The sequence below is a fragment of the Hyaena hyaena genome, unplaced genomic scaffold (assembly GCF_003009895.1).
Source record: "Hyaena hyaena isolate Hyena2069 unplaced genomic scaffold, ASM300989v1 scaffold_127, whole genome shotgun sequence".
In the NCBI taxonomy this organism is placed as follows: domain Eukaryota; kingdom Metazoa; phylum Chordata; class Mammalia; order Carnivora; family Hyaenidae; genus Hyaena; species Hyaena hyaena.
Window position 1 is genome coordinate 1,669,861 of NW_024080758.1, and position 12,652 is coordinate 1,682,512.

At 42.9% G+C, this 12,652-nt stretch overlaps 1 protein-coding gene across 4 annotated transcripts in view; it reads left to right on the plus strand.

The window, feature by feature from the left end:
- The window catches only part of CATSPERE (catsper channel auxiliary subunit epsilon), a 151,842-nt gene that overhangs the window by 116,799 nt on the left and 22,391 nt on the right, over window positions 1-12,652 (plus strand). For all 4 annotated transcript variants that reach the window (XM_039237502.1, XM_039237501.1, XM_039237505.1 and 1 more), the window contains exons 14-18: window positions 449-501; window positions 2,604-2,654; window positions 3,292-3,325; window positions 3,393-3,472; window positions 11,113-11,212. In XM_039237502.1, the coding sequence (XP_039093433.1) occupies window positions 449-501; window positions 2,604-2,654; window positions 3,292-3,325; window positions 3,393-3,472; window positions 11,113-11,212 (318 nt within the window). The remainder of the gene's footprint in view (window positions 1-448; window positions 502-2,603; window positions 2,655-3,291; window positions 3,326-3,392; window positions 3,473-11,112; window positions 11,213-12,652) is intronic.

A 12,652-nucleotide genomic window follows, 5' to 3' on the forward strand; every position in this document is an offset into this window, starting at 1 on the left:
GTTGGGGGGACAGGGTAGACAGCAATGAGGAAGGTATCTGGGAGCCAGGTTGAAATTGGAATAGGCATCCTGGTCAGGGAAGAACCAGGTCGCTAAAAGAAGTAAAATGAATAACTAGATATGTTATAGAAACCTACCAGCTGAGCCAGGTGCAAGCTGGAAGAACAGAGTTGATGATCATGGTCATAGAGGTGCTGGTAAAGGTGAGATTGGGTCAGTTTTCTGAGATACTGAAGTCAAAAAGCAGAGCACTAACCTTTGGGCCACAGTATGGGCAACAGGAAACAAAGACAGAAGAAAGAAATGCGATCAGAAAGGAGTAAACAGCACAGAACAGTATAATAAACCCTACATTTAAAAGGTTATTATTTCAAATCTTAGATATAATTGGTTTTAGCTCATGAGAATTGGAACCGCTGATCTCACCACTTAAATTGCTTCATTTTAGGCGTTCCAAATATACGCTGGCTGTGATCCTACTAAACGCATTGCTGTGAAAGGGCAAGTATATTTGCATTTGACCCGTCTTACTCTTTACATTTTAAAACAAATGGTGAACTACACGGTAATCACTGGTGGTACTATTAGCCTAATGACTGATACGTTCTTGATAAAATCCAAAGTTGAATTGACACTGGTGTCCAAAAGTTGGATTGACAGTTTGTTCGAACTAAATTTGTTTGAACTGTTTGCCGAGTCAAATCTCACATCTGAATCATCCAAACAGATAAAAAGAATGAACCTCTTTCCCTCTCACCAGCATTTTCCTCTGCCTTCCCTTTGAATAATCCAGTTCCCAGCTTCCTCCGTTAGCTCTCTCAGCTCTTCAACCTCCACCTCATCCCCAGAAAGTGAGAGGCAGCGACACTTACGTCTACTTCCCGTCCTACTCAAATCAGTCATAATCTCATCTCTGTCAGAGAATCGCTTGCATCCGCATCAGAGAAGCCTCACTTTCCTGCACCATTTCCCGTGGGAAATTTTTTTTCAGAGCAAACCTCTGAGAACCATCAGTGCTCCCTCCAGAGAACCCCAAGGTGGTGTGACTTCAACTGATCTTACTGTGATTCACGATGAAACACGCTGGATTTTGTCATCCACTTGCCAAAACTCTCTTCTGTAGTGTGACTCGGGGTCAGCATGCACAGTCCGTTCAGCTGAGAGAAACGGTGTACTTGACACAAGATGGTACTGCAACTCTTCTCCTGTGGTTGGGAGTAGGGTGAGCCGGGCTGCAGTGGCTCTTACCTGAGTCTATTTATGAAACGACTTGCTGTCATCCAAACAATTGTCTCTTCACCTGCCGTTCCAGTAATCTTTGGAGGATGGAATTGTAGTAATTGGTTGCTGGATTGGTGATAAGTTTTCTTATTTCATTCAGCAAGGAATTTGCATTTCCCATAATTCCTGTTCCAGGAAACACGAAGGCTAACTGATTTATACAGCGTAGAGCACCCTGCTTCTGGGATGGTCCATGTCCTTGCTCCTTAGAGAATGGTCAGGGGGCCAGCTCGGGCATCACTGGGAATTTATCAGAAATGCAGAATCTCTGGGCTTGTCCCACACCTGCTGAGACAGAACCTTTATTTTAACTAAATTTCCAGGCGGTTAGCAAGAGCATTAAAATTTGAGAATAACTGCTCTAAGTAATGTTACCAAAATCAATTCCCAGTACTAATGCACACAGAACCACCCCCGCCCCCCCATGCAGATCTCCTTCATCAGTGAAATGCAGCTTGAATCAGTCTGTTTCTGGGAGCGTCTACATAGCAATTGTCAGATAGCTGGTTGTTCTCCAGACCTACCTGAAAAGCATGGTTGAAAAACATAGATTTCAGAACCTTATTCCAGGCCTCTTAGTCAATGACCCACTGCTTTGGAACGCAAAAAATGACCCTCAGATCTTGAGTTCAGGTTGCGAGGGGCCTAAGGTTTTCACAGTTGTGAAAGGAGACCTATGGAGTTCAAGGTGCCCACGACAGGAGAGATGTCCGTGACAGAGGGCATCTCATGGGGTCTATTTGGAGTTTCAGGGCGGGAGATGGTGTAGACTTCCAATACCTCTCTAAACACATTGATGGCCAAGGTTCCTTCAGAGTTTCTCCCTTGCTGGAAGGACCCAGCAAAAATGGTCAAATGAATAATTTGACTTACTGAAAATTTTATCATTTTATAGACCATGATAGCCTTGTGTCTGTATGAATCCGAACTGGAAATTAAGTGAGCCCTTAAACTAGCCCCTTACCTGTACAACTGAGTCTCCAGTAACAATTAGGAATCTGTGTTTTTAAAAATATATGAGGAATAAAATAGTCAAAAGAAATGTACCTTATTTTGATAGATTTCCAATGAATTATTCCCATGTATCAAATATAGATAAAGCAATATATTTCAAATTCTGATGTCCTCAGAAACAGTTATGAAGCTGAGTTTTTAAAATAGAAATGCGAGGGCCACACACCAATCCCAGGATTCTAATTCAGTAAGTGATAATTTTGTGATACTTTCAAGTATGAGAATCACTGAGTTAAATGATTAAATGTTTGTTCAAGTATATAAAGAATGATGATATTACAACTTCATTATGTTTTACTTTTTTGTAGATTTAATAAAAAAGAATGTCTTCAGCATGATTTCTTTTACAATATTGAAAAGTAAGAAATAGTTTTAACATAAGCACTGAGTTTTATATTAATATAAAACCAATAATTTAGAATCAAGTAGTATTTATTCCTATTAACATCAGTCTTTTCTAAAATATGCAGGGGCGCCTGGGTGGCTCAATTGGTTAAGCATCCGACTTTGGCTCAGGTCAGGATCTCACTGTTCGTGGGTTTGAGCCCTGCATTGGGCTCAGTGCTGATAGCTAGCTCAGAGCCTGGAACCTGTTTCTGATTCTGTGTCTCCCTCTCTCTCTGGTCCTACCCCTGCTCACGCTGTCAATCTGTCTCAGAAATAAATAAAACATTAAAAAAAATTAAAATATGCATTAATTACTATGAATTTACCTCTAGGCACTGCTTTTGCTGCAACTCACAAATTTTTGATAAGTTGTGTTTTTATTTCCATTTAGTTCAAAATGTTTTACAATTTCTCTTAAGATTTCCTTTTTGACCCATGATCTATTTAGAATTGTGTTGTTTAATCGCCACACATTTGGGGAGTATTTTGTAATTATGTTTCTTTATTTAACTTTTGTAATACCTCCTTACCTAAACAAAGTAATGGTTTTAATTTTTAAGTTTGAAAAGAGGAAAGAAGGATAAGTAATGAAAAATTATTTTTTTACAGGTCATATTTGAGGAATAAGCCATCTAAAAACTTGGTAAGAAAACTATAATTTTATCAATCAGACAAATCTAGAAAGTAACTAAATCATTTTTCCTTTCTAGCGAGTAAAATATGATTGGAATGAATATGGCTGCCCATTAAGACTTGATTTTGGAGAAAAGTTTCACCCTGTGCTTCAACTGTAAGTACATTCTTACTAAAATTTTTAACTTACTTTGAACATTTCACAATGAAAGTATGAAAACAAAGCTAGTTAATCGTGCACGTAATAATAAATATCTTTGAGCACCCAATATATGCAACTCTAGGTTTTCAATACCAGCTGTACAAAGTTGGACTACCCATGGTGCCCGCCTGTTGAGGGAGCTTATAATTTCACCGCTGAGACATAGTGGATAACTGAGGCTTTTCTCAGGCATGCAGATGATCTTTTCACCCTTGCTGTACTCTCTCTCTCCCCAAGCTCTTACCAGCACCCCTGACTGTTTGATAGGAACCACCTTCCCGAGGTGACGTATGACTTTTCTTTCCATGGACCAACAATAACTGAAAGCTTGCAAGGAAACAAGCTACATTACCGATAAGGGATGGTACCTTGGGGAGATTTGAAAAATATTATCTCTCACTTAATTCTTAACAATGTTATTTTATAATAAGAATAAAATGCTTAAGCTTTTGCACGTAGTTTTATATTACTTTGCTTGTGTCTTTGATTTTATTCTTGATTTATGATTATAAGTAGGCTCCACACACAACATGGCACTCAAATTCATGACCCTCAGATCAAGACCTGAGCTGAAATCAAGAGTCTGACTCTTGGGGCGCCTGGGTGGCTTAGTCAGTTAAGCGTCCGACTTTCGCTTAGGTCATGATCTCGCGGTTCGTGGGTTCGAGCCCCGCGTCGGACTCTGTGCTGACTGCCAGCTCAGAGCCTGGAGCCTGTTTCAGAGTCTGTGTCTCCCTCTCTCTCTGACCCTCCCCTGCTCATGCTGTCTCTCTCTCTCTCCTAGAAATAAATACAAATATTAAAAAAAAAAAAAAAAGAGTCTGACTCTTAACTGACTGAGCCACCCAGGGACCCCAGGATTATAAAAGCTATGGAGCTTGTTGCAAAACTTAAAATATAGAAAAATATAAGAGCTAAGTGACCCATTTTCTAAATTTTTCTTTTGCTATTATAAACAAAATGGTAGTGAATATCTGCTTACATACATGTTTGGACACCAGTCCGGATATGCCATTAGGAAAAATTACTGGAAATGAAACTCCTATGTGTAAAATATCAAAATTTTAGTTAAGGCTTCAGGCTTTAGGGTTTGGGGGACCCCTTAGGCTAGAGACAACTTCTGAGGTCTCTGAGGGTGGGTAGGTGTGGCGTAGTGAATCAGATGCTCCAATGTAGTTTTGCTATGGGAATTTCCTTATTGGGACCCAGAAGTGCTGTGTCGTCATGTCCTGCCCACCACTCCTCACCCATGGCAGCTGTAAGATTCTGTGCTGTGCTCTCCTCATCATTGTCCTACATTCCCTCTGTCATGGGTCCTCCGAGCTATCAGGCCATTTTGCTATCTTCTTGAGGTCTGTTCTTCTTCTAGACATCTAATGATGCCACTGCTTCTCCTGAGAACCCTTGAAACTCCTTCCACCACTGAGGCCTCATTTTTCTCTTTATTTATGTGGCTTTGTTTTTTAAGTTTTTATTTTAATTCCTGTCAGTTAACATACGGTGTTACATTAGTTTCAGATGTACAATGTGGTGATCCAATAGTTCCACACATCACCCTGTGCTCATTATGACACATGCACCCCTTAATCCCCATCACCTATCTTTCCCATTCTCCCTACCTCCATACCGTCTGGTGGCCATCAGATTGTACTCTATAATTAAGAATCTGTTTATTGATTTGTCTTTCTTTTTTTCCCTTTCTTGTTTGTTTTGTTTTTTTTTAACTCCACATATGAGTGAAATCAGATGGTATCCATATTTCTCTGACTGACTGACTTCACTTAGCGTTATATCTCTTGTTCCATCCATGTCATTGCAAATGGCGAGATTTCATTCTTTTTTATGGCTGAATAATATTCAATCATACACACACACACACACACACACACAGATGATAGATAGATAGATAGATAGATAGATAGATAGATAGATAGATAGTCTTTATTCGTTCTTGATTCATTCACCAATCAATGGACACTTGGGCTGTTTCCATATTTTGGCTATTGTAAATAATGCTGATATAAACATAGGCTTGCATGTATCTCTTTGAATTAGTGTTCTTGTATTCTCTGAGTCTATACCCAATGGTGAAATTGCTGGATCGTAAGGTTCTTCTATTTTTAATTTTTTGCATTTCAGTTTTTCCAGATGCCCCAAAAATGGGTCTTGTTTTTTTATCCATTCTATCACCCTATGTCTTTTGATTGGAGTGTTTAATCCACTTACATTCAAAGTAATTATTGATGGGTATAAACTTACTGCAATGTTATCACTTTGTTTATTACTTGGTTATTTCTCAAGATTTTTCTCTGATCCTTTCTTGGCTTTCCCTCATGTTTTGTTGATTTTCTTTAGTGATATATTTGGATTTCTTTCTCTTTATTCTTTACGTACTTATTAGCAGTTCTTGATATATGGTTAGCATCAGGTTTGTATATAACCTTTTCTGTGTAGCAGTCTATATTAAGTTCATGGCCATTTAAGTTTGAAACCATTCTCTTCGCCTCCCCTACCCATGTTTTAAGTATATGTTTTATATCCTTTTTTGTGCAAGCTCCTTGACTGATTTTTTTTTTTTTTTTTTACAGAACTATTCATTTCTTTAGTGTTCCTTACCTCTCTTCTTTTCTATATGTAGTAGTGGAGTCTGTTCTACCAGTCCTCAGATGACTCTCTGGTTTATTGATTTGGATGTGGGTGATATCTAGTTGAAGATGTGGGATGGGGTAAGCTCAGGGTCCTCCTATTCTTCCATCTTCCCAGGCCCCTTGTTTGTTTCGTTTTTGTTTAATGCAGTGCCTAATCCCCCAGGGGTACATAATCTTAATGTTCTCTCCCAGAGAAGTGTACTCTTCAATTCATTATTATTAAACACCTTTGAACCTTTTGCTCTGCTAGGCCCTGGGAATTCAAAGAGAAATAAGATAGGATTTCTGTTCCCAGAGCTCAAGAGCTTGATGAGTTAGATAAACATATGAACTGATATGGAATAATTAAAAAAAAAAAAGGAAACTCAAAAGAAAAGAATCCAACCCAGCTGTGGAAGCGAGATGAGTTTTGAGCAATATTTCCAGAATAACTTGCATTTGAGCTGAGTCACTGAGTCTTAAAGGATAATGAATCTTTAGCTGAAGGCGGGGAGGGAAGAAAAGTGGGAAAAGTGATAGCGAACTCCACTGGGTGAGCCTTTCAAACAAAAATGATGGTGAGGAATAAACTCACTCATCAGTGAGTAAAATAAATATTTTACTGTTGCACAGTTCAACAGTAAAATGCTGTTGGGGCATTAAGTGAGGCATGAGGTGTCAGGCCACGAGGCTGGGAAACTAGACAGGTGGAGTCCAGCTCATGGGAGATTTTCTGTCCATTCTGTGGTAGAGTGGCATGATCAGATATTTGCCTTAACTAGTTCTCTCTGGGAAAAATGTAGAAGATGAATTTCAGGAAAACAGGTCCAAGTAGGGAGACCAGGTAGTAAACTATGCTGGTAGTCCATGGAGGTAAAAAAAAAAAAAAAAAAAGAAGCAAGGACAAAGAAGAGGAATTATTTATCAGAAAAATGAGTGATTATAAATGGTCGGGCTTGACAACTGATTGATAACGATAACTGACAGAAGACAAGAGAGAATGAGGAAGACGAGTGAGTCCCAGTGACATCAATCAGAAGAGAGCTCCACAAACTTCCACCACTTATCTACTCATCTGCAAACACCTGTACCCTTGAACTCTGTCTATCTTCCTATCATCATAGGTGAACTACATATACATGTAAGGCCCCCATCTCCATCTGGACCCCCACCTGCTTTCCGAATTAAGAGCATTGCTCCTGAAACTGGCCCCTCCTCCTCCCACATCATCGTTTGCCTCCTGACTGTATCATCACAGAAATCTGCAGTTCTCCCCTCATTAAAAACAAAACACACACACAAAACCCCTCTCTTGACCCCACTACCTCTTTAGCTACCATACTCACTGGGACTCACTCTTCTCCCCTCCCCCAGCCCCTCTCAGTGGCCTCCATATTGCTACGCCCAGTGGTCAGTCCAAGGACTCACCCTATGTGACCTCGTTAACAAGAATTGCATAGCTGGTCACTCTCTCCTACTTGAAATGTCTTCTTCACCTGGCCTCCTGGACATCACATTTCTCCTACTTTTCCTGCTACTTCGTGGTACCGTACCATAAACCAAGTGCAAAAGACAGGGTGGCTGAAAGGTTTGCTTACGGTGTCTTTAACTACAGATTTTTTTAAATTGTGGTAAAATATGCACAACAATAGATAGTGAGCATTTGGATGTATATATTGTATAGTTAGCCAATGCAATACTGCACAGCAGGTTAAAATGGATGAACTAAGATGGTTATAAGAGGGAATCAGATGGTCAGTCACAAAGTTCAGGTTGGATATGGAAGGAAGAGTTGCCGGGAGAGATCAAGAGACTGGAAACTTCTATGGATCCATCTTGAAACCTAATACTGAGTGTGGGGGGATTACCAAAATATACGTACAGTGTAATATCATGTATGTCTATTTACAAACCCACAAAGAAATACTGTGTATGATTTCTGGATATATTTATGTATGAGTGAAGTTTAAAACCTAGATGGGAATGATGTATAACAACTTTCACATATTTGAAATGTGAAATTTCTGCATATTTGAAATATTTCCTAACTAAAATGAAATAAGCTACAGGAGCCAGGTCCATGAAGAAAACTGGAGAAGTAGCAAAGTCCCAGATGGCAATGTTTTTTGTTTTTTTTTAAATATTTTTATTTATTTCTAGGAGAGAGAGAGAGACAGCGTGAGCAGGGGAGGGTCAGAGAGAGAGAGGGAGACACAGACTCTGAAACAGGCTCCAGGCTCTGAGCTGTCAGTCAGCACAGAGCCCGACGCGGGGCTCGAACCCACGAACCGCGAGGTCATGACCTAAGCGAAAGTCGGACGCTTAACCGACTAAGCCACCCAGGCGCCCCCTAGGTGGCAATGTTGAAAGAAGAACCAATTCATCCTCTGAGACTTCGGGGGAAGGAGTCAAATTAAATGTAGAAAAGACTGCTTTGGAAAGAGGAGTGTGGGAGTGGAGAGAGGTCACGTCTGACAGCCTCAACCTACTTACATGAAACAGAAGGGACCTCTTGTAAACTGGGAGCCCCCAGGGGTTGGGGAGGGGCTTTCGGAGGGTGTCAGGGGTCACCGAGGGTAATGTGAGAAGGTCTGGCTAAAGGGACCAGTAGAAAGGTGATCAGACAACACCGAAGGCACAACTGAGTTCAGACACCACGAGTGCGTTCAGTCCCACATCTTTGAATTCTCAGGTAGCATGGGCATGAAGGCAGAAGGCACAGCGTGGCAGCCAAGGCGGGGGTGAGATGTTGGAGGCAGGGCCAAAGCAAGTGAATGAAGCCAGGATGCTGGGCCGGGAGGAAATTGCCTATAGGAGGAAAGCCGAGAGGGGTCGGGACTGGAAGTCTGGGGAGGTCAAGGGGCAGATGAGAGGCTGTGAGGGCTGAAGAAGGCGGGGCCGGAGAGCAGACAGCAGCAGCCCTACTTTGGACCACGTGGGGTTACTTACTTACATCTCTGGTACCAGGACTCACTTGATAAAGCATGTTGCTTCCGATTCATTCTCCTGGGATACTTAACCCAGCTGTTAAAGCATCACAAACAAAGAGGAAAAGACTTGGTTAATGCCGTGGGCTACCTGAGTGGCCATGCAGGACTGAAAACATATGCATCCAGGGGATCGACAGAGAGGTCTCGCCTTCTGAATTCCAAAAGGGAAATTCACAGGGGAGAAATTACAAGTTGAGGGAAGTTACTTGCCAAGTAGTGACATTTCGGAATTTCTCAGGTCTCACTGGTATCATATCATTTTAATGAACAGTAATGAAAATAAGCCATGCTTACACGGGCAAGTACTTTTGTCCTATATGCTCGATGAAATAAATAAAACATCATCAAAGAGCACTCATTCTAAACCCAGGAAATATGGGATCATGTAATTTATCCTTATTGCCACTAGATGGCACTATAGCTCATTGCTTTTGTGAGTGTCAAAAGCTGTGGGCTCCCAGTTGAACCAAGATCTTTTTTTGAATTTAAATAAAAGGTATGGCTTTACAACTAGTTCTTAATAATTCAGGAGTGGGACGGTTTTCAGAAGATGCAGTCGAGCATGCTGCACCTTCCAAATCTGGAATGAGAGCTTCGCTAAAGCCTGCCCCAAATCTCGGAAACTGCCTACAACGTTGTGTGTCACACACATGTGTGCATTTTCCTGTGGGAGGAACTTTAGAGTTCCTCCAGTGCTGGGAAGAAGGAAGCTAACCCCTAGCTCGTCACACCTGAGTTCACGCCTTTATGATTCCTAAAAACGAATTAAGATGAACATAAAATAGCTTCCTCAGATACCACTTCCTGATGTGGAAAAATTCCCTGGCCAGCTGGTTTTTACAAGCAAGAGGGGATGGCGTCGGGCTGTAGGAGACGTGGAGCCCGTGGAGCGACCGGAGACGTCGGGCAGAGACGCAGGCAGTGGGTAAAGAAACGGTGTCAAGGACCCATGACCTTTTATGGAGGAACACAAACGTGGGAAGCAGAACGTATCAGACCTGCGGCAGTATTCCTAGAGTCAGAGCCCAGAAGCAAGTACCTGAGACCAAAGTCCTAAGTGAAATTTCCATCCGGGGGCGGGGGGGACATTCTCTTTCAGAAAAATAAGCAGAGTGACCATGTTTAAAAACAAGGCAGCAAGGTCTGGTATGCACAGCTGTAACTTCACCAGTAACTGAACCTGAACTTTGGCCTCAGGCCCGTTTCCATCTGGTCGCAAGAAAACAATAATGACCTTAACGATGTGAAGGAACATCCCTTTGGAAACTCACTGAATTGGGGGTGAATACTCTAAGCTCAATGGGGCCGATGTCTCCAGTGCTGGCATCTGGGGAGTGGGTTCCCTGTCTGCTGGGGTCTGCCGGGGGTGGAAGCCATCACGAGTTCTCTGGGCACGAGCTGCACACGGCTGTGGCTCCGGGGGGCTGGCGAGCACTCCGGCTTCTCGGCCCCTTGTCAGGTCTCACTGCTGCTGCCCGTCCCCTGACACTCAGCCCTGAACCCCAGCCGGGTCCTCCCGGGAGATCCAGAGCATTAGCTCTCATAGTGACTTTGTGCTTTAATTCACTGGCACAGAACAATCACCCAAAGAATGTGTGTGGGTTCAATGACACCAGGGGCCCTTGCTGTGCCCTTCCTCTGTCATCCCTTCGGTCTTTCTCCCTGTACATAGTTCCTGTCAAACTGAAGAGCTCTTCTGGCTCCAGCTGTTACAACGGTGACATTGGTCTGGTTTGTTACTATGAGGTGGATTTTGAGAGCTGAAGGAAACCTGTGCCGAAGGCACAGTTGTTATTTTACAGATAAGTGAGGATATCGAGGCTTCCAGAACATAAGTCACCTCCCCAGGGCCGCATGGCTGGCTGTTCAGGGATAAAGACAGGACTGAAAAGGAAGCCCACCAGGCGGGAAAGCCGCCGCTCCTAACCCCTGTCCTTTACCCCTCAACTACTATTGTTGTGCTTGCTGTCTCACGCAGATTCAATGAAAATGGCTATATTGAAGACGTGGAAGTCAATTTCATCGTGTGGGAAATCCACGGCAGGAATGACTACAGCTTTAATAACACTATGAAGAAGGTATGTGTCGTCCCATGTTTAAATCTATATATAAATTATCTGAGGAAAATAGAACCGGCTACACGTGGGTAGAAAACAAATACGACCTATGAATTAAATTTTGTGACTACTGAAATTCATTTGCCCTGAAAGAAGCTCTGGTCATATACACAGACGTAGGGGCGCCCAGGTGGCTCAGTTGGCTGAGTGTCCAACTTGTAATTTCGGTTCCAGGGCACAATCCGAAGGTTGTGAGATCAACCCCACATCGGGCTCCACGCTGGGTGTGGAGCCTTCTTGAGATTCTCAGTCTCCCTCCTGTCCCTCTCACCCACCCACCCAAGCCCTCATTCTCTCTCTCAAAAGTAAAATAATAAAATAGAATAATTTACAAACAGACTTAAAGAGGTCAGAAAATAAAAGATGTTTATCTCAGGAGGATGCAATTATAGGTGAATATTTTCCCCTCGCTCCACACTATATTTAGTGTTTGATAAATTGTGGGTCTGCCTCTGCCCCTCATACATTCACCACGCTTGTGCTAAATGAAAGGCACGCTCTCTAGGTTTCATGTCACTTGACTTCTCTGAATATTTGACTCGCTGACTTTGGCTTTACTGTCCCCACACTCTCCCGGTTTCCCTCCACCCTCGGACTGGTCGATCTCAGCCTCCCTGGTGACAACTTTGCAGGTCTTGTCAGGAAGGCCTCACCCCTCCTGGCCACCACACTTCACTCCCCTGTGCGGTCTTCTGCCTTGAGGACCTCCCATCGCGATGGAGCCTCTCCAGAAGTCACCAGCATCGAGTCCTGCTTTTCCCCAGAGATCTCAAACTCAAACAAAGGCAGGGATGACTCCTCCCAAAGGAACTTCCTCATCTGTCAGAGACCTTAATTCTCCAAGGAGAACCGACCCAGATAGCAGCCAAGAGACAATGAGGTGCACCTGCTACCCCTCCAGGATGTTGCAAGAACTAATCGTCTTTTAATTATGTGGCCCAACAAACCCATCCCACGGTGTTCCTCCTGCACTTGTCCAGTGCCCAACATGTGATTCCTTCCCAACTACCCTCTCCCCACAGTCTCATCCCCAAACTATTGTGTTCTTCTTACACCTGGGCCCATATTTCCTGGCCCCCATTCCTCTCCACCTTCTCAAACCTTTCTAATATACCCTGGGGTTCAATGCCCTTGACCCTTCTTCAGTAGACCTTCCTCAGACAATACAGTTCCCCCTGTTTTCCTCTCAAACTAACGGTTCTCTTTCTCCACCCCCCCCCAGTGTATTTCAAGATGAGCTGCAGAACTAAAGTGCTCCCTAATCCACAGTTCTCATTGCCAGATCAATAACCCCATCACCCTAACTCAAGTGTGATTTGTTTGAGGCCCCTGTCACCCAGGTGTCATGTACCCACCCCTGGGCCGTTGCTGTCACTCACGCAGAACTTGCTGAGTCCTCCT